The following is a 21527-nucleotide window of genomic DNA, read 5'->3' on the forward strand; positions in this document are numbered from 1 at the left end:
TGCATACTTTTAGGTTGTGGCCTGATTGAATACAATCGAGAAATGTGACTGTGGGTTTTTGTAAGTCATGTGCGTTAGTTTGTGTCACTGTGTGCGTCTGGCACAGTAATACACAGCTGTGTCCCCAGTGTCCAGACTCTGTCCTCGGAATGTTATTGTGTTTGTCCCAGCGTCTCTAGAGACGGTGAACTTGTTTTTTAGTTTATCACTGTAATCTGTGCCCCCACTGCTATAAATATTTCCAATCCATTCCAGAGCTTTTCCTGAAGGCTGTCGAATCCAACCTGTATGCTCGCTAGTAACTGAATACGAGACCTTGCAGTTGATGGTCAGAGCCTGGTCTGGACGGAACACCACAGAAGCAGGCTGGGTCAGTTCTACACAGTGGACACCTATGGATCAGAAATACAAAGTGATTAGATTCATCATCTTGGACATGAACATAATCTCAATAGTGTTGAGTGTTTTTTTTTTTTACTGAGGAACTGACAGGAAGCAGCTGCCAGCAGGAGCAGTAGAGATGTAGAGAACATGGTTGGTGTTGAAGTGTGGGTTGAAGCTGGAGCTGTGGGAACTTCTCTGTTCTCCACACTTTAATAGAGAGAGTCTGATCTCCTAAATACAGAGGTCCAGTGGGAGGAAGCTGGTATTTGTTTATCTAGTGATCCATGAGAGGACTCAAGTGGTGTATATTGTGTGAGTGAAGTAAGATCGCCTCCTAGTGTTTAAGAGCAGGTACAGTGGGTACGGAAAGTATTCAGACCCCTTTAAATTTCACTCTGTTTCATTGCAGCCATTTGCTAAAATCAAAAAAGTTCTATTTCTCATTAAATGTACACTCACCACCCAACCTTGACAGAAAAAAAATAATTTTTACAAATTTATTTAAAAAAAAATGGAAATTTCACATGATCATAAGTATTCAGACCCTTTGCTCAGTATTGAGTAGAAACACCCTTTTGAGCTAGTACAGCCATGAGTCCTCTTGGGAATGATGCAACAGGTTTTTCACACCTGAATTTGGAGATCCTCTGCTATTGTTCTTTGTAGATCCTCTCCAGTTCCATCTCATCCAATAGCTAGTGAATGTGAATCCAGAGCCAGTACAGGTCAGTGTGTGAGACCCTCCAGGACTTATGACCACTGGCTCAGATTCGGTCAGTGTCTGACCACTCACAGGAATAAGACGTATTAATAATTTACAGATCAGAAAATCCAGAATCATGTTCAATCGGTGCTCATTCTCCTCACCTATGAAACATGCAGAGATGAGAATAGTGCCTTTGAGGACGCTCATGATTTCATACAAACTGATGACCCCAGGATTAGATCACCACTTCCCTCTGACCCTGGGGTGCAGTGGATGTATTTGTATTCAAGAACACTTTCAATAAGCCCCTCCTTCACAGGCAAAAATATGTAAAGGCTCATACTAAAGAATTGTTTTGTGGATTTTCTGAAAATTTGGACCAAGGGGGAGCAGAGATTTCACAGCACTGTATTTATCACTGCTAGCTTCCTTTACAAATCTAATACATCACACCTGTAACTTACATCATGTTATACATCATACCTGAGCTCTGAAATTATGTTTTACAGTTCTGACAGACATATTGGACATTGGGCATGGTTTCATGGGACCAGATGTGATCTCATAATGAAAACATCTGGGGATGGAACAGGCCTCCAACAAAGGCTGTAGCGGTAAGTATCTTTCAAAAATTAACCTGCAAATAAACCTCAAGTTTAAGCACCGCATTCTGAACAAGACACTGCAAGAGACTCATGTGTTTTGCCCTCTGCTGTGCATATCATCAGGTCTGGAAAAATCTGTTTGTGAAAAGCTCAGAAAAACACCACTAAATTCCTGTGGCCTTCCATCCCTCAGACAACACTGCATTAAAATTCCAGAATGTTCTCAGGAACACTTCTATAATCTATTGTGAGTAATAATTGTTTATTGATACATGTTCAAATATGTGTTAATATGGTACAGTGCATGTTGGAAGCCACAGAACTCTCCACGTCTCTTGGCATCTGAAATGGACTAGTGGTGGAACCTGTACTGGGCTCTGATTAATCAACCTTTTTTTTGTTTATGGACATACCAGACCCCTTTGGTATCTATCCAAATTATTACCAGCATGAAGTTCAAAAGCCAGGGCGTGTGGTGTAAGTGTGAATGAATTTCTTTGGGTAACTTAAGGAAGTTACTTGTCAGGAGTTTGGGGGGTGGTTTAAACTCCCTTTGTATTCTTAGAATTTGTCGTTCATTGTTGTTTGTTAGAGTGATGTGTTCCAGTGTTTGTGTGTGTCTTTGTTACTAAATGTCCACTTCTGCGTATGCCTCCATCCCCCATGTGTCCTTCACTCAACCAGCATGATATTACTATTAATATTGAAAGAAGATATTAAAATTTGGGAAAATATATGCTGCTTAATTAATTATAGCTTCTTCAGGTACACATCCCATTATTTTAACAAAACACTACGCCGAGGTCTGCACACTGGATAACTAAAAATTAATCAACAGTTTTTGTACAGCACTGTGGTCTTTGTGTATCAGTGTGAATATCGTGCGCAGTAATACACAGCTGTGTCTCCAGGCTCCAGATTCTTTCCTTGGAGAGTTACTGTGTTGCTGGACGTGTCTCGAGAGACGGTGAACTTGTTTTTCAGTGAATCTTTAGCAGCTATGCCTCCAGCATAATTAATGTGGTTGATCCATTCTAAAGCTTTTCCTGCAGGTTGTCGGATCCAATCTGTTCCAAAATGACTGCTGCTGTCAGTGATAGAAGCTCCAGTAATTTTACAGTTGATGGTCAGAGTCTCTGCTGGTCTGATGACCACTGAGTCCGGCTGGATCATCTCAGTAGCACAGAACACACCTGTGGAAAGAGCAGAAGAAGAAAGATCTGAGTACGTTTGAAGCAGTGAATCAGACGAAGTGAAGTGGGGCTTGAGCTGAAAGACTCACTTGAGGCAGTGGTCAGCAGCAGCAGAGAAACTGAACACATGTTTGTGCTGTGTTTAGAGGATGGACGCTGCTGCAAAGAGACACACTGCTCTTATGAGGAGAATCAGGGTGTTTTGCATATCGCTGCTGTGAGACGTTAACCTCCTCTCTCCAAAATGGCTACTTTTCAGGAGAAAAAATGATCAACTTTCAATGTGAGTCAATGGAGAAATGTATCATTCCAAGCACTTTTAGAACAAACCTATTGACCTGGTCACTGTGACACTCACATAAAGTCAAGAGAAGCTAGTGTTTACAAATTACATCATAAAACTATTAACAGCAATAATGGAGATAGAAGGTTTTGCTCAGACAGTGGTGATGTGAAGTTAAAAGGCTGAAAGACTAGAACTAAAGCTGGTTTTAATGAATGATGTTCCAGATGTTCTGGGTGGATTTAACAAAGCTAAAACTAACCCTATATCAGACGGGTATTTTCAGTAACAGTGTGTGCATTTCACACTTTCATGGCACAAAAAGCTGAAGCTGAGTAATTGGTACATGTTGGTAAATGTGTGTTACACACTGTGGACGTTAGGCCACACCACATCTGGATGACTTCCACCATCTCATAATTTGTTTTTGTGGTTTATACTGTTTTTGCGTCTTTATTAAACACTTATGCTTCCATAGACATGTCCTCCATCTCCAGAGGTAGAGATTAAGGACAATTTGAACTGAATGGTTTTAACTGTGAACATTTACAGTAAAGCACAGCTTCCCCCTAGGGGCTGATACTGAGCACTTCACTTCTGCCTTAAACTCTGTGTTTTATTTCACCAGGGAGAGCTAAAATGGAGGGTGTGAAATGTTTGTAAACACAAGGGTCTTCCCAGTATCATCAGGTTCAGTGGCTCATAGAAGTGCATGAATATGATAACATTCATTTAGACAAACCACACAAACAAATATATAACTTCAAAATTACACACTGCAACTCTACAGCACTGAGAAAACATCACCACTCACCTGTTACTTACTTAATGTCCAGTAAAAAGTGCAGTGTTCAAGACGGAGAGAGAAAATGGGGCTCATAACAACTGAACGAGATCAGGTGTCTCACCAAAAACTGTCCTCAACAGAGGACACTGTTGTACTCTGTTGTAGCTTGTTCTGCTGTAACTGATTAAGTGTATGTATTTTAAAATGAACAATATATCAGCAATATACAGTTAGTTTTAGTTAAACATTGAAATGACAGTGTTATTAATTAGAGAAACAGAAATAAACGAACTTACGTCTCCTTCATCCTCCACACTGCAGGGGTTCTTGTACAGCGCTGTAAGCTCTTGTGTCAGTGTGGGTCTCGAGCACAGTAATACACCGCCGTGTCAGTGTCCTTCACACTCATCATCTCCAGATACAGCTGGTCTTTACTGTTGTCTCTGGAAATCGTGAATCTTCCTTGGACAGATTGAGAGTAGGACTTGCTACGGCTATCACTGTTAATAGTTGCGACCCATGCTAAGCCTTTTCCAGCAGCCTGTCTAATCCAGTCCATCCAGTAGCCATCAAAGTCTAGTCCAGATGCTGTACAGGTCAGTTTATGAGACCCTCCAGGAGAAATGACTGCTGTTTCAGACTGGATCAGCGTTTGACCCCAACACTCTAAAAGAAACAACACATCAATTAATAAAGCAACAGAACGTCCCTGTGTTTCTCACCGTCCAGTTACTTTATTTATTTATTTACTTTATTTTACTTTACAGTTCTGAGAAAAAGTTCAGAAATGCTGAAGCAATGTCTAAGACACTTTAGTAGATCAAATCAAAAATTTCAAATCAAATTTATTTGTATAGTGCCTTTTACAACTGACGTTGTCACAAAGCAGCTTCACAGTTTCAAAACAGAACATTTAAATTAAGCCCAATGCAAGCAAGCCGAAGGCGACAGTGGCAAGGAAAAACTCCCTCGAGGCTGGAGGTAGAAACCTTGGGAGGAACCAAAACTCACAAAGGGGACCCATCCTCCTCTGATCAAACTATAGATTGAATTTTTAATGATCACTAATGAAATGTCATTATGCTGCATAATAATAATTATAATAATAAGGTGAGCAGCTGGTCTGGTCTGCAGGAGAATCCAGCAAACAATCAACCATCAGTGGGCCACCATTCTCTCAGAAAACAGTAAAACAGTAAAGGGAAGCAGTTAGTTTAGTTGAGTGCAGCAGAGAAGAGCATGTGAATATTTTCTTTAGTGTAGTGACGGATCTGACTGTAACAGACTGGGAGGAGGGAAACCAGAAGGAGTTCAGGCAAAGACATCCTTTCGCTCCAAGCAAGAGAAATTGTGACCACATCATCCAGGTTTACCCTGATTCTCCATGTCCATGAGTTCCTGAAATGACAACCTTAAACTAGACAGAGGTTAGTTGCCAAAGGCTAAACTGAACAAGTGTGTTTTGAGCCTAGACTTAAACATAGTGACTGTGTCTGCGTCCCGAAGACTAGCTGGAAGATTGTTCCAGAGCTGAGGGGCTTTGTAGGAGAAGGCTTTCCCCCCCGCTGAAGTCTTATGAATTCTGAGTACTAGTAAGAGGCCAGCGCCCTGAGATCTGAGTAATCTTGGTGGTTCATAGTGTGTGATGAGGTCTTGCAAGTATTCAGGGGCGAGACCATGTAAGGATTTATACGTGAGTAAAAGAATTTTGTAATCAATACGGAATTTAACTGGAACCCAGTGAAGGGCTGATAAGACTGGGCTGATATGATCAAATTTTCTAGTTTTAGTGAGGACCCTGGCTGCAGCATTTTGAATTAACTGGAGTTTACTCAAGTTTCTGCTGGAGCATCCTGATAAAAGTGCATTGCAATAATCTAATCTTGATGTAATAAAAGCGTGAACTAGTTTTTCCGCATTTGGGAGGGATAAGGAATTTCTTAACTTAGCGAGGTTCCGAAGATGTAGGAAAGCTGTTTTTGTAATGTTACCTATATGCTGATCAAATGATAGATCTGAATCAATTATAACACCCAGATTTTTAGCTGATGAGCTCGGGAGAACAGGGAAGTCAAAATTATGTATTAAGTCTGATACTTTATTTATAACAGGTTTTGGACCTAGAAGGAGAACCTCGGTTTTGTCGCTGTTTAGCAGAAGGAAATTGTATGACATCCAATGCTTCACTTCTTTAACACAGTCCTCCATTTTCTTTAGTGTAGGTTTGTCATCTGGTTTGGCTGATATGTATAACTGTGTGTCATCTGCGTAACTGTGGAAGGTAATGCCATGCCTGCTAATAACTCTGCCCAGTGGTAGCATGTATAATATGAATAGTAAAGGTCCTAAAATGGAGCCTTGGGGAACTCCAAATCTCATTTTTGTATGAGTAGAAGAAACATTATTTACGTTTACAAATTGATAGCTATCTGTGAGGTAAGACTTAAACCATGATAGGGCTGTTCCTGTTATTCCAACCATGTTTTTTAATCTTTCTAGCAGAATAGTATGATCAATTATATCGAAAGCTGCACTGAGGTCTAGTAGAACTAGCATGGATACGCAGCCTCGATCAGAGGCAAGAAGAAGGTCGTTTGTTATCTTAACTAAAGCTGTTTCGGTGCTATGGTGTGGCCTAAAACCAGATTGAAATGTTTCATATATGTTATTCTTATGCAAGTATGACCTAAGTTGTTGGGCCACAACTTTTTCTAAGATCTTAGATATGAAGGGAAGGTTAGAGATGGGTCTGTAATTGGATAGTACACTAGGATCAAGATTCGTTTTTTTTTGATCAGGGGTTTAATAACTGCTAGTTTAAATGCTTTGGGTATGTGACCCAGTCTAAGGGACGAATTTATGATTGTTAAAATGGGATTGATTATGACTGGTAATATTTATTTAAATAGTTTTGTTGGTATTGCATCAAGTGTGCAGGTCGTACAATTTGACGAGTAGATGATTTTCTCCATTTCTAGCTGTGGTAGTGGGTCAAAGTCCTCTAGTCTTTCTTCTATGTTTTGTTCTATATCATCCACACCAGATGACAGACAGGCTGGATTTAGTAATATGGTATTTATTGTTTATCTAATATTTTCAATCTTATTGTTAAAAAAGTCCATAAAAGCATTGCTGGTGTGAATGGCTGGGATCTGTGGATCAGTGGCTGCCCGATTGTTTGTAAGTTTAGAGATTACATTAAAGAGTGCTCTAGGATTGTGTTTATTATTTTCAATCAGTGAGGACAGATGTGCTGAACGTGCATTGACGAGTGCCCTTCTATATTGGATAAGGCTGTCTTTCCAGGCACAGTGAAATACTTCCAGTTTAGTCGACCGCCATTTCCGCTCTAAATTCCTTACGGTTTGTTTTAGGGTGAGTGTTTCTTCATTATACCAGGGAGCGAGTTCTTTTCTGTTGTAGCTTTTTACGCTTAAGCGGTGCTACACTATCTAAAGTTGATCGAAGAGTGTTATCTAAGTAGTCCGTTAGTCTGTCCAGCTCCAGTGGGTCTGCTGGACTACTGACTGAGGTCAATAAATCAGTGATGTTTTCAGTAAATTTAGGGGCTGTAGATGGGGTTAGTGAGCGCTTTAGATAATAATGTGGGCATGTACATTTTTTAATATCTAAACTCAGTTCATATGAAATTAGGTAGTGGTCTGAGACCGTGGAAGACTGAGGGAGAATATTTAGGTTTTTTATGTTCGTGCCCAGGGTCAAAACCAAGTCTAGTGTGTGATTTCAATAATGAGTAGGACCTGATACATTTTGTGTGAATCAAAATGAGCATTGCTAGTAGACTCTGTTGTAGCTTATTCTGCTGTAACTGATTAAGTGTATGTATTCTGAAATGTACAATATATCAACAATATATGGAGATAGTTTTAGTCGCTGAAAAATTGAAATGACAGTGTTATTAATTAGAGACACAGAAATAAAAGAAACTACATCTCCTTCATCCTCCACACTGCAGGGGTTCTTGTACAGCGCTGTAAGCTCTTGTGTCAGTGTGGTTCTCGAGCACAGTAATACACCGCCGTGTCAGTGTCCTTCACACTCATCATCTCCAGATACAGCTGGTCTTTACTGTTGTCTCTGGAGATGGTGAATCTTCCTTGGACAGATTGAGAGTAGTACTTGCTACTGCTGTCACCCGTTATAGTTGCGACCCATTCTAAGCCTTTTCCAGGAGCCTGTCTAATCCAGTACATCCAGTACCCATCAAAGTCCAGTCCAGATGCTGTACAGGTCAGTTTATGAGACCCTCCAGGAGAAATGACCGCTGTTTCAGACTGGATCAGTGTTTGACCCCAACACTCTAAAAGAAACAACACATCAATTAATAAAACAACAGAACGTCCCTGTGTTTCTCACCGTCCAGTTACTTTACAGAACTAGAACATGTCAGTTGTTGTTTAGACCGCACCAAAACTTCATGACGTGTCGATACAAATGATACACAATGTCCCTGTACAGACTTTTTTGTTCTGTCCACCTAAAATGACCTGTTCTTGGAGCTGACAACAATAACATCCAGTAGAGAAGCAGCAGGATCTTACTTGTAGTGAGGGACATGAACAGAAAGCTCCAGAAGGTCTTCACGTCCATTCTCCAGGTCACTGAGTGGTTTTGATCCAGCATAAAGACTGAGTGGAGACTGGGAATAAAAAGCCTGTAAAGAACTCTGACTTTGCATAGGTCTTTCACTCTGAACTCTCCCTCCAAATAGCCCCGCCCACTTCCCCACACCCTCTACCACTGCTCTGACACCATTCTTTAAAGGAGCAGCCATTTCCTCCAGTGATTCTCCTTCATCGTATGACACAGATGTTACACTGACACCTAGTGGCATGAATATATCAGAGGGTCTGTGCTAAATTAATTTAAACATGGCCACCCCGATATGAGAGACCCACACTTTATTGAGCATAAAATCTTTGTTTTTTAGACTACAGTTCTTGAGACAGTCAATGATTCTGACCAGTAGATTCATTGTTGAATGGAAATGTTCTTCTTTTGTCTATATATTTATTGGGCATAAGGAGCTTCATAAGAGCTCCACGTCCTTTCAGACCCATAGTGCTTGATTTATCATGGCTGAATTTGCACACCCAGCTGTGAATTTGTTTGGATATGAAGCGAAAATTGTTTTTTCCTCTCTCATAGATAGAAGCATTAAATATTATGTATAGTTCAGATCAGAACATTTTATGGGAAATAAGAGCTTTCAGGAAAGGCACAGTCTTGAGTGTGGATGTCTTTTTTTTTGTTAGTGAATAATCCTACAGTTCAGGGAACATGTTCTTAAACATTTAAAAGCAGTTGCAAAATCAGTTCAAAATCAGTAGAAATCCGTTTGTGTGACTTTCTAATCCTCAGACACCACTGCATTAACATTAATTCATTATCAGTTATTATTTATTGCTGTGTTCAAATGCCAGTAAAGACTGTATGCCATACGTCAGAGAGCTGTGCACTTTTCTGGGCCGGAGGTTATTTTAAAGGGACTCGTGTTGGAACATATACTGGGGTCTGATTAACCAACCTTTCAGAGTAGTTCTGTAAATAATCAACATTAGTTACTGCCATATAGTTCAGCCTTACCCAAACCAGGTCCGATCTGCTCTGCGCAGGATAAACACTAGAATAGCTCCTGGACCAGATGGTGTTGCCGGACAAATTCTTAAGCTGGCACGAGTGTTTACCACAATTTTCAACCTCTCCCTGCAACAATCTGCAGTTCCCACCTGCCTCAAATCAGCCACCATCATCCCAGTGGCAAAGAAAAACACAGTGTGCTGCCTAAATGACTACCGCCCGGTCGCCCTAACTCCCATCATCTCTAAATGCTTTGAGAAACTCATTATTCCTCATATCAGATCTGCCATCCCAGCTGACCTTGACCAACATCAGTTTGCCTACAGGAGCAGCAGGTCGACAGAGGATGCTGTGATCACAGCTCTCCACTCAGCCCTCAGTCATCTAGAACAGGAAAATTCATATGTAAGGATGTTGTTTGTGGACTTTAGTTCAGCCTTTAATACAGTTATTCCACAAAAGCTGGTCAAAAACAGGACCTGAGCAGTTCACTATGCTTATGGATATTAGACTTCCTGAGCAACAGACAATTCATTAGGATGAGAGTCTGCACATCCTCAACTATCATCTTGAACACAGGCACCCCACAGGGAGGTGTCCTCAGCCCCCTCCTCACATATGACTGCTCCCTCATTCACACCTCCAATAACATCATCAAATTTACTGATGACACCACCATTGTAGGACTGATTACGAACAACAACGAGTCAGACTACAGGAAGGAGGTCCAGCACTTGACAGTATGGTGTAGGAATAACATTGAACCCTAATAAAACCAAGGAGATGGTCATGGATTTCAGAAGATCCACCCGCACAGAGACCACGGCCCTCCTCATAAGTGGAGTGGAAGTTGAGAGAGTGGAGCACTTTAAGTTTCTTGGAGTACACTCTCTGCTGACCTCACATGGGCCTTCAACACCCGATACCAAGCGCGGAAGGCGCAACAGAGACTTTATTTCCTCAGGAAGCTGAAACACTCCCACCTCCCTCAACACTTGCTGGTGAACTTTTACAGAGCCACCATTGAAAGGATCCTGACATACTGCTGCACAGTTTGGTTCACCAGTTGCACAGCACAGGACAAGAGAGACCTGCAGCGAGTGGTGAGAGGGGTGGAAAAAATCATAGGAACTTCACTATCCCCCCTCAGTGACTTTTACAACAGCTGACTCCAGAAAAAGGCTATCTGCAATTCAATGGATATTGCTCACCATGGACACACTCTGTTTCCCCCCCCCTCCCCTTTAAAAAGAGATTCAGACATTTCAAAATAAAGACAAGTCAAGTCAAGTCAAGAGAGTTTTATTGTCAATTCTGCATATGTAAAGGACATACAAAGGATTGAAATTACGTTACTCTCCTCTCCAAGATGCAGTAACATTTAACAAAAAATAGACTAAATTCAACTAAGTATATAAATATATGAAAGTGAACAAACAGAAGACAAGTGCAGGACATACGATACCAGCAGCTCACTGATAGACATACATGATGTCACGCCCTCGTCATATCTGTTTTGTCCGGCCATGTGCTGAGAGCGAGCACATGGTTATGTTTGTTGTTTCCTGTCTCCGCCTTTGTTCCGCCTCCTCGTCTGTGTCATTTGTTACCCTGCCCCCTTGTTATCTGTCTCAGGTGCGTCTCGTCTGTGTTTTGTATTTAAGTCCCCTTCCTGCACTTCCTGTGTGTTGGTCATTCGTTCTTTGTACTATGTCAAGTCAGTCGTGTTCTCAAGTCTGTCTGCTCTGCAAGTTCGTCCGTTATTGTTTTCCACGTCGTTGTTTCATTTCCTCTCTCGTTTCGTTCTTTAGTCTGTCTGTCCCGTTTGCCCTGTTTAGCTTCCGTGTCCCGTTTAGCCTGCTTGGCTCCCCATTTCTTGTCCTTCTGTTAATGTCTCTTTGTTTTGTTATCTGTTGTAAATTTAAATTTATCTGTGCTTTAGCGTGTGTGTCCGCCTCAGTCAGTTCGCCCCCCGCGATTCCTGACAGAATGACCAACCTATATATAGACGCAGCTAGCACTGAAAATACATTTAACAGGGCTGTGGAATGGAGTAGCCGGCTCCGACAGATACATGCCACAGTGGCTCAGCGCCTTCGGGAGTCGATTCATGAGTCGAGTGATTGCTCCAGCGCGAGTCGTAGGAGTCGGCGAAAGAAGTGGGCTGGAGTGTCCCCCTCGCTGGAGGATTACCCCCTCAGGTCCAGGGTAATTTTTTTGGGGGGCGGGGTTAAGGGTGGGGGCTGTTAGCCTCCAACTTCAGGACATGGGAAGTGAGGCTAACAGGGGCGCACCTCTGGGGGATCCATGGATAAAGAAATCCCTCAAGAGTGCGCCCATCAGACCCTCTAAACCCTTAACAACTCCAGTGCGGGACGTCGTCGCAGGAACCCCTGCCTCCATGGACGTCGTCGCAGGGCCCCCTGCCTCCGTGGACGTCGCTGCAGGGCCTCCTGTCTCTGTGAGCGCGGCGCCCGCCGCTCCTGTCCCCGTGAAGGCGGCTCCCTCAGCCGCTCCTGTCCCCGTGATGGCGACACCCGCTGCTCCTGTCCTCATGATGGCAGCACCCGCCGCTCCTGTCCCTGTGAGCGCGGCGCCTCCAGCCGCTCCTGTCCCCGTGAAGGCGGCTCCCTCAGCCGCTCCTGTCCCCGTGATGGCGACACCCGCCGCTCCTGTCCTCATGATGGCAGCACCCGCTGCTCCTGTCCCCGTGAGCGCGGCGCCTCCAGCCGCTCCTGTCCCCGTGAAGGCGGCTCCCTCAGCCGCTCCTGTCCCCGTGATGGCGACACCCGCCGCTCCTGTCCTCGTGATGGCGGCACCTCCAGCCGCTCCTGTCCTCGTGAACGCGGCTCCCTCAGCCGCTCCTGTCCCCGTGAAGGCGGCTTCCTCAGCCGCTCCTTTCCCCGTGAAGGCGGCTCCCTCAGCCGCTCCTGTCCCAGTGACGGCGGCTCCGGCCGCCTCTGCTCCCGTGAATATGGCTTCGGCCATTTCGGCACCCGTGACTGTGGCACCGGCCGCTCCTGGTCGTGTCCGAGGGACGGCCCCAAGGACTTCGGGGCTGATCCTCAGAACTGTGCCCAGGCTGGTTCATCAGACTTCCCCTCAGATATTTGCCAGTCCTGGGCACCCCCATGTTATTTTGGTTCCCCTGTCTGTCCCTGTCCTGGTCCCTGTCTCTGTCCTCTGTCCAGTCTTAAGTCCTGTCTCCAGTCCAGTCCCCATTTCAATCCTCTGTCCTGTCTCAAGTCCTGTCACCTGTCCCGTCTTCTGTCCAGTCCCTGTTCCCATCCAGTGTCATGTCCAATGTGCAACCCCAGTCTCCTGTCAAGCCTTGTGTTTCCACTCCCGTCCCGTCTGTTCCAGTTCCTAGTCCCGTCTCCTGTTCCATTTTGTAAATCACCTGTCCAGTCTCTTGTTCAGTCTCCTGTCATGTCCCCAGCTCCAGTGTCTGTCCCCGTATTGTCCTGAGTCCTGTCACCCGTTGGTTAGTTGTCTTGGGTGGCATCTGTCACGGCCTCGTCATGTCTGTTTTGTCCGGCCATGTGCTGAGAGCGAGCACATGGCTATGTTTGTTGTTTCCTGTCTCCGCCTTTGTTCCGCCTCCTCGTCTGTGTCATTTGTTACCCTGCCCCCTTGTTATCTGTCTCAGGTGCGTCTCGTCTGTGTTTTGTATTTAAGTCCCCTTCCTGCACTTCCTGTGTGTTGGTCATTCGTTCTTTGTACTATGTCAAGTCAGTCGTGTTCTCAAGTCTGTCTGCTCTGCAAGTTCGTCTGTTATTGTTTCCACGTCGTCGTTTCATTTCCTCTGTCGTTTCGTTCTTTAGTCTGTCTGTCCCGTTTGCCCTGTTTAGCTCCCCGTGTCCCGTTTAGCCTACTTGGCTCCCCATTTCTTGTCCTTCTGTTAACGTCTCTTTGTTTTGTTATCTGTTGTAAATTAAAGTTTATCTGTGCTTTAGTGTGTGCGTCCGCCTCAGTCAGTCCGCCCCCCGCGATTCCTGACACATGAGTCAATGGGACACTGACTGAAGACAATAACCTGATTTGTAGGTAGGATAATGGATGTACAAGGCAGTCTAGACAATAGTGCAAGATAATCATATAACAACTAAATAAAGTGAACAAGTGCATACCGGTTCTATTGAAAAAGTCACAGTTAGGTCTGATGAGGAGCTTACGTGACAGTACCAATATAAACAGGACCGGTGTCAACAGTAGTACAAATATAGGGATATGAAGCCTGGAGGCTGGTTAAAGTGATTGAGTGCCTGCCTGATTTTCAAAGTCACAGTTGGGTATTGGTGGTAGTTGATGAGGTTGCTGAGTAGTGTGTGTGGGGGGCAGAGCAGGGAGAGAGTTCAGCATTCTCACAGCCTGATGGATGGAGCTGTCCCTCAGTCTGCTGGTCCTAGCCCTGAGACTATGCAGTCTCCGCCCTGATGGTAGCAGGCTGAAGAAGCTGTGTATCGGGTGGGTGGGATCACCTGTCAAGTAGAGGGCTTTTCGTAGGAGACGGGAGCTGTATAAGTCCTGAAGACAGGGGAGAGAGGTACCAATGATCTTCTCAGCAGTTCTCACAATAAGCTGGAGGGTTCTGCGGCAGGATGCTGTGCTGGCCCCGTACCACACAGTGAAACAGCTAGTCAGGATACTCTCGATGGCCCCACTGTTGAAGGTGATCATGATGGGGGTGGGAGCTCTTGCTCTTCTTGGCTTGCGGAAACTCTTCTTTGCTTGCGAAAACAGGTTGAAACAACTTCTTTCCCCAGGCTGTGAAAGCCATCAAACCCCCACCCCCAACAACTTTAACCAATCCATCCTGATTGGTAATCAGCAGAATCTATAAACAACCACCCATTCTAATTGACAATCAATTGCACATGGCACTTTTAAATAAAGCCTGTACATATTTTCTAGTGTTAATACTTCTGAATAATTTTTGCGTTGTTTTGCACATGTATCAATTTTATCTTTTAACTGCTGCCTGAGAGTGGATGCTAAAACTACAATTCACTGTTTTAACAGTGTTCTTGAACATTGTTTTCTCAGTGACAATAAAACGCTATTCTATTCTATTCTATAGTTAATAAAGGCAGTGTGTGTGATGTAGGAGTGTATTAGTGACTACTGGTCACTTCCAGTGCACTGTTTACAATTCTGCATGTCGTGGAGTGTAGGTGAGTAGTTATTGTACAGCACTGCGGCCTTTCTGTATCAGTGTGTGAGTGGCTCTCTTGCACAGTAATACACAGCTGTGTCTGCATGCTCCAGATTCTTTCCTTGGAGAGTTGCTGTGTTGCTGGACGTGTCTCGAGAGATGGTGAACTTGTTTTTCAGTGAATCTTTAGCAACTATGCCTCCAGCATAATTAATGCGGTTGATCCATTCTAAAGCTTTTCTTGCAGGTTGTCGGATCCAATCTATTGCATGATGACTGCTGCTGTCAGTGATAGAAAATCCAGTAATTTTACAGTTGATGGTCAGAGTCTCTGCTGGTCTGATGACCACTGAGTCTGGCTGGATCATCTCAGTAGCACAGAACACACCTGTGGAAAGAGCAGAAGAAGAAAGATCTGAGTATGTTTGAAGCAGTGAATCAGACGAAGTGAAGTGGGGCTTGAGCTGAAAGACTCACGCGAGGCAGTGGTCAGCAGCAGCAGAGAAACTGAACACAACATGTTTGTGCTGTGTTTAGAGGATGGACACTGCTGCAGAGAGACACACTGCTCTTATGAGGAGAGTCAGGGGTGATTTGCATATCATAGCTGTGAGACAACAACTTCCTCTCTCCAAAATGGCTACTTTTCAGGATCAACTTTCAATGTGAGTCAATGGAGATATATGTAATTCCAAGCATTTTTAATTGTTGGTGATTTCAATATTCACTTTGAGAAGGATAATGATCCACTTAAAATTGCATTTGAATCAATTTTGGATGCGATGGGGGTAAACTCAGAATGTTACTGGGCCCACTCATCAATGCAACACACATTGGACCTAGTGTTAACACAGGGCATTGAGGTAAAGAATCTATCCAATGTCTCGCTACATGAGACCATCTCTGATCACCATCTAATCACATATGAAATTGCGTTAAACTTTGATATCTGTCCACAGCCACGCTATATTAGAAAGTGCACTATAACATCCTCAACAGTTAGTGATTTTATCAATAAACTTCCAGACCTTACCACCATTTCTTTTCCACCTCACCCTAATGACCTTGAGCTCATTACAAACAACCTACACAATTTGTGTACAAACCTATATAGTGTTGCACCAGTCAAGACCAAACAATTTAGAGAGAAAAGGCTTGCTCCATGGTACAGTGACAGCACGCGTGCTTTAAAACTGGCTGCTCGTAACCATGAATGTAAATGGAGACACACAAAACTCGAAAGTTTCCAAATTGCATCTCAGCACAGCCTCACTGACTACAAACATGCCTTATCTAAAGCCAAATCACAGTACATATCTTCCCTTATAGAAACAACAAAGACAACCCTAGATTCCTTTTTAGCACTGTATCAAATCTAATTGGCTACAAAAAGGAAATCAACCCCATTGTCCCCTCTTATTTCTGTAGTAATGACTTTATGAGGTTTTTTAATGATACAACTGATTGCATTCGCCTCAAAATCCAAAATCTGTTCAAAGTCACATCTGCTTTTGATGATGAACACCCTGCCAGCTCTGAGGTGCACTTAGACTACTTCAAAAATTAAAATGACTTGCTTAGTGTAAGTAGCTCATCTAAATCAACTTCATGCTTACTGGATCCTGTACCAACACAATTATTTAAACAAATTTTACCTAAAGTCATTAGACCATTGCTCACAATAATAAACTCATCCCTCAACATTGGATATGTACCAAAACCTCTAAAACTAGTGGTAGTCAAACCAATTATTAAAAAAACCAATCTTAACCCTCTTGTGCCTGCAAACTACAGGCCAATATCAAACCTCCCTTTTATTGCTAAGATTCTAGAAAAAGTCGTGTCACAGCAGTTGTGCTTTTACCTACAAAACAATGACATTCATGACATTTTTCAGTCTGGATTTAGATCATTAGCGTTTGATACCATATGCATGTGATGTGATGCATATGATACCATATGCTTGTGATGCTTCTTGATAGGCTGGAAAATCTGGTAGGAATAAAATGATCTGCCCTTTCTTGGTTCAGATCCTATTTATCTGACCGTTATCAATTTGTTTATCTGAATAATAAATCCTCTATTCATACTTTAGGTTAATATGGTGTTCCACCAGGATCAGTGCTTGGCCCTATATTGTTCACACTCTACATGCTGGCACTGGGTAGACTAGTCCGTAAGCATGGTATTCAATTCCACTGTTATGCTGATGATACACAACTGTATATATCAGCCAAACCTAATGATGTTGCTTGTCTACGTAAAATAACAGAATGTCTAACTTAAATGACAACTGGATGATGCAAAATTTTCTCATATTAAATTCTGATAAAACTGAAGTCTTATTACTAGGTACAGATACTCAGATACATTCACTCAGAAATGCTGCTATTAATCTTGATAATTCAACAGTAAGACACAATACCATCATTAAAAATGTAGGGGTAGCCTTTGATTTGACTCTCACATTTGATACCCACATATCCAATACAGTCAAAACGACCTTCTTCCACCTACGCAATATTGCCAGATATGCCAAATATCGGCATATATAATCCTTAAAAGATGCAGAGAAACTAGTGCATGCTTTTATAACTTCACGTATAGACTACTGTAAAGCGCTACACAAGCTTCAGTTAGTTCAAAATGCAGCAGCCAGGGTGCTCACTAGAGCTAGAAAACTCGACCATATCACCCCAGTTCTCACGTCCCTACACTGGCTACCTGTAAAATTTCGCATTGACTATAAAATACTCCTCTTAGCTTATAAATATCTAAATGTTTTAGGCCCGCAGTATCTTACTGAACTTCTCATACCTTATCGCCCATCACCTACACTTCGTTCACAGGATGCCCATCTACTCTTTGTCCCTTGCATTAAGAAAAACACTGCAGGAGGAAGAGCCTTTTCTCACAAAGCTCCTCAACTCTGTAATAGCCTTCCGGTTACTGTTATCTTTAAATCTAGATTAAAAACCTACCTTTTCAAAGAAGCTTTTGGTTAATCACTCACTTTTAGGTTACTCCTTCTCTATTAGTGTTCTAGCTTGTTTTCATATTATCACTGTTCTGTATTAACCCTGTCATACTACCATAGCTATAGCTTTTTTAGTTAGCGTTCTAGTAACCACCAACATGCTGTCTGTTGCTGGGTTCTCTTGCCTGACCCGTGGAAGCGTTTTTCGCAGGAAAAGTTTGCCCGTTCTTTACCATGACCTTTACCATTACCCTCACATTACCCTCTGTATTTTTATTTGTTCCCTTTGTCTGGTTTTTTTCTCCTGTCACTCTCATGCTTTGAGATGTCCTGCTGCTCTACAGATGTTGCGCTGATCCAGCCCCTGTGTATCCTCTACAAGATCCTGGCCTTGTCTCATCTACACTATCATGCTTGGCCATGCTGTTTTATCTCAAATTAACTCTGCACCAATTTTAACTCGCACAGAATCACTGATCACCTTCTCCTTCCTCAGACACATACAGCACTAATATACTACCTTCACATTACTACAACCCCTTTAGCTCTCATCAGTTCACTCTTACTTCTGTTCTGTTCTCTGTTGTGTCTCCGGTGTCGACCCGAGTAGGATGGGTTCCCCGTATGAGTCTTGGTTCCTTCCAAGGTTTCTTCCTCGTGTGCTGAGGGTGTTTTTACTTGCCACCGTTGCCCCTGTCTTGCTCATAGGAGGCTTGGACCCGGATCTCTGTAAACCTGCTTTGTGATGACTTTTTTTTTGAAAAGTGCTATATAAATACAAACCGGATTCCAAAAAAGTTGGGACACTAAACAAATTGTGAATAAAAACTGAATGCAATGATGTGGAGGTGCCAACATCTAATATTATATTCAGAATAGAACACAATAGAAGGGCATCCCCCCTTCTTCTTACAACACTCAACAGACGTCTGGGGATAGAGGAGACCAGTTTCTCAAGTTTAGAAATAGGAATGCTCTCCTATTCATGTCTAATACAGGCCTCTAACTGTTCAATCATCTTGGGCCTTCTTTGTCACACCTTCCTCTTTATGATGCGCCAAATGTTCTCTATAGGTGAAAGATCTGGACTGCAGGCTGGCCATTTCAGTACCTGGATCCTTCCCCTACGTAGCCATGATGTTGTGATTGCTGCAGAATGTGGTCTGGCATTATCTTGTTGAAAAATGCAGGGTCTTCCCTGAAAGAGATGACGTCTAGATGGGAGCATATGTTGTTCTAGAACCTGAACATAGTTATCTGCATTAATGGTGCCTTTCCAGACATGCAAGCTGCCCATGCCACAAGCACTCATGCAACCCCATACCATCAGTGATGCAGGCTTCTGAACGGAGCATTGATAACAACTTGGGTTATCCTTGTCCTCTCTGGTCCAGATGACATGGCGTCCCAGTGTTCCATAAAGAACTTCAAATCGTGACTCATCTGACCACAGAACAGTCTTCCATTTTTCCACACTCCATTTTAAAAGACCCCTGGCCCAGTGCAAACGTCTGAGCCTGTGGAGCTTGCTTAGAAATGGCTTCCTCTTTGCACTGTAGAGTTTCAGCTGGCAACGGCGGATGGCACGGTGGATTGTGTTCACTGACAATGCTTTCTGGAAGTATTCCTGAGCCCATTCTGTTATTTCCTTGACAGTGGCATTCCTGTTTGAGGTGGAGTGACGTTTAAGGGCCCGGAGATCATGAGCATCCAGTAGAGTTTTATGACCTTGACCCTTAGGCACAGCAATTGTTCCAGATTCTCTGAATCTTTTGATGATGTTATGCACGGTTGATGATGATAACTTAAAAGTCTTTGCTATTTTACGCTGAGTAACACCATTCTGGTATCGCTGCACTATCTTTCTGCGCAACAATGGTGGAATTGGTGTTCCTCTTACCATCTTGGCTTCAGAGAGACACTGACACTCTGAGAAGCTCTTTTTATACCCAATCATGTTGTCAATTGACCTAATTAGTGTTAATTGGTCTTCCAGCTGTTCGTTATATGCTCAATTTCCTTTTTCCAGCCACTTTTTGCTATTTGTCCCAACTTTTTTGGGATTTGTTGACACTGTGAAATTTTGAATCAACATTTTTTTCCTTTAAAATGTTACATTTACTCAGATTAAACTTTTGATCTGTCATCTATGTTCTATTACGAATAAAATATTGACATTTGCCATCTCCACATCATTGCATTCAGTTTTTATTCATAATTTGTTTAGTGTCCCAACGTTTTTGGAATCTGGTTTGTATGATTAGGAGTCTTGCCCGAAGGCTCTTACAGGCATAGTGGGGGATGCTTAATCAAACAGGGAGTCAAACCCCAGCCTTCCACTTGCACTACAAAGCTGTTATCCACTACTCTACAGAACCTGTTGGACCTTTCATTGTGATTACCTTAACCTCCCTGTTCCTCAGTAGCACTAGTGATGGTTAAGGGTCTTTATGAGGGAGGAGTGGACGCTACTGGACTGTAAATAAAACACCAGTTATACTCAAGGCCTTGTAGAGTTCAGTGGAGCTGCGGAGACACTGGGGACTGTTAATATGAGACAGAAAAATGGGAGAGATTCAGTATTACTTTACTGTACTGACTACACAACCACTATAACACTGAACTCCTGTACATTTATAATGAAGTATATATTAATCAGATCATTACCCAGCATTCTTCACAGTGTCTTTAGACTGAATTGGTGTTTGTTCCTAATGTTGGAGATACTCGGATCATTTCAGTAATTGGGTGTGAGGGGTTCTAGTCTGAATGTAATGATAAAGCTGTGATTGTATCCCAAGTAGAAAACACAGAGGAACCTGACTCTAGACAGTCCAGGGTAGGTTCTTGTAAGATGTATGTGTCAGTATAAGTCACTGTGAGAGTCTCGCGCAGTAATACACAGCTGTGTCCCCAGTGTCCAGACTCTGTCCTCGTAATGTCATTGTGTTTGTTCCAGTGTCTCTAGAGATAGTGAACTTGTTTTTTAGTTTATCGCTGTAAGCTGTGCCCCCACCATAGCTTATATATCCAATCCATTCCAGAGCTTTTCCTGAAGGCTGTCGGATCCAACCTGTGTGGTCACTAGTAACTGAATACGATACCTTGCAGTCGATGGTCAGAGCCTGGTCTGGACGGACCACCACAGAAGCAGGCTGGGTCAATTCGTAACAGTGGACACCTGTGGATCAGAAATACACAGAAATACAAAGTGATTAGATTCATCATCTTGGACATGAACATAATCTCAATAGTATTAAGTGTAGTTTACTGAGGAACTGACAGGAAGCAGCTGCCAGCAGGAGCAGTAGAGATGTAGAGAACATGGTTGTTGTTGAAGTGTGGGTTGAAGCTGGAGCTGTGGGATCTTCTCTGTTCTGCACACTTTAATAGAGAGAGTCTGATCTCCTAAATACACAGAGGTCCAGTGGGAGGAAGCTGGTATTTGTTTATCTAGTGACCCATGAAAGACTAAGCTATTCTAAAGCTGGAGTAAGGGGCAGTCACTGAATATGTTAGGAACAACCACTTCTAACTTTCAAGAGATCTACGTGGCAACATTTTTTTATATGTATGTGTATTTAATTCAACTTCATGTAAAACCAAAGTGTGTCTCCGCCTATAATAATCAGTGAATTCTTATATGGTGTAAAATTGCAGCCTTTTTAGAGGCGTTCAAATTTGCATTCTTTTCATAGATGTCATTTTACCCACAATCCCATGAAGCTGGTGCCTCAAACTTGCTGTTATTAAAGATAGATCCTACCCAGCTCTCTACAATAAATCAATTGTTCCTCAGTCTGTCTTATTACCTAGAACTTTGAGAACTCAGCCAC

The 21527-nt window shown here is 42.9% G+C and overlaps 3 gene segments (V, D, J or C); all 3 read right to left on the bottom strand.

Moving 5' to 3' along the window:
- Positions 1–84: 84 nt before the first annotated feature.
- LOC136665263 (Ig heavy chain V region 5A-like) lies at positions 85–533 on the bottom strand. The segment is given in 2 exon segments: positions 85–392; positions 491–533. Coding segments are annotated over 2 exon segments (351 nt in total).
- A 2029-nt stretch (positions 534–2562) lies between these two features.
- Positions 2563–3017, bottom strand: LOC136665264 (immunoglobulin heavy variable 2-26-like). The segment is given in 2 exon segments: positions 2563–2888; positions 2978–3017. Coding segments are annotated over 2 exon segments (366 nt in total).
- Positions 3018–20564: 17547 nt separating this feature from the next.
- On the bottom strand, positions 20565–21017 carry LOC136664918 (Ig heavy chain V region 5A-like). The segment is given in 2 exon segments: positions 20565–20872; positions 20975–21017. Coding segments are annotated over 2 exon segments (351 nt in total).
- Positions 21018–21527: the final 510 nt, after the last annotated feature.

This window comes from Hoplias malabaricus, chromosome 13 (assembly GCF_029633855.1).
Source record: "Hoplias malabaricus isolate fHopMal1 chromosome 13, fHopMal1.hap1, whole genome shotgun sequence".
NCBI classification, from domain to species: domain Eukaryota; kingdom Metazoa; phylum Chordata; class Actinopteri; order Characiformes; family Erythrinidae; genus Hoplias; species Hoplias malabaricus.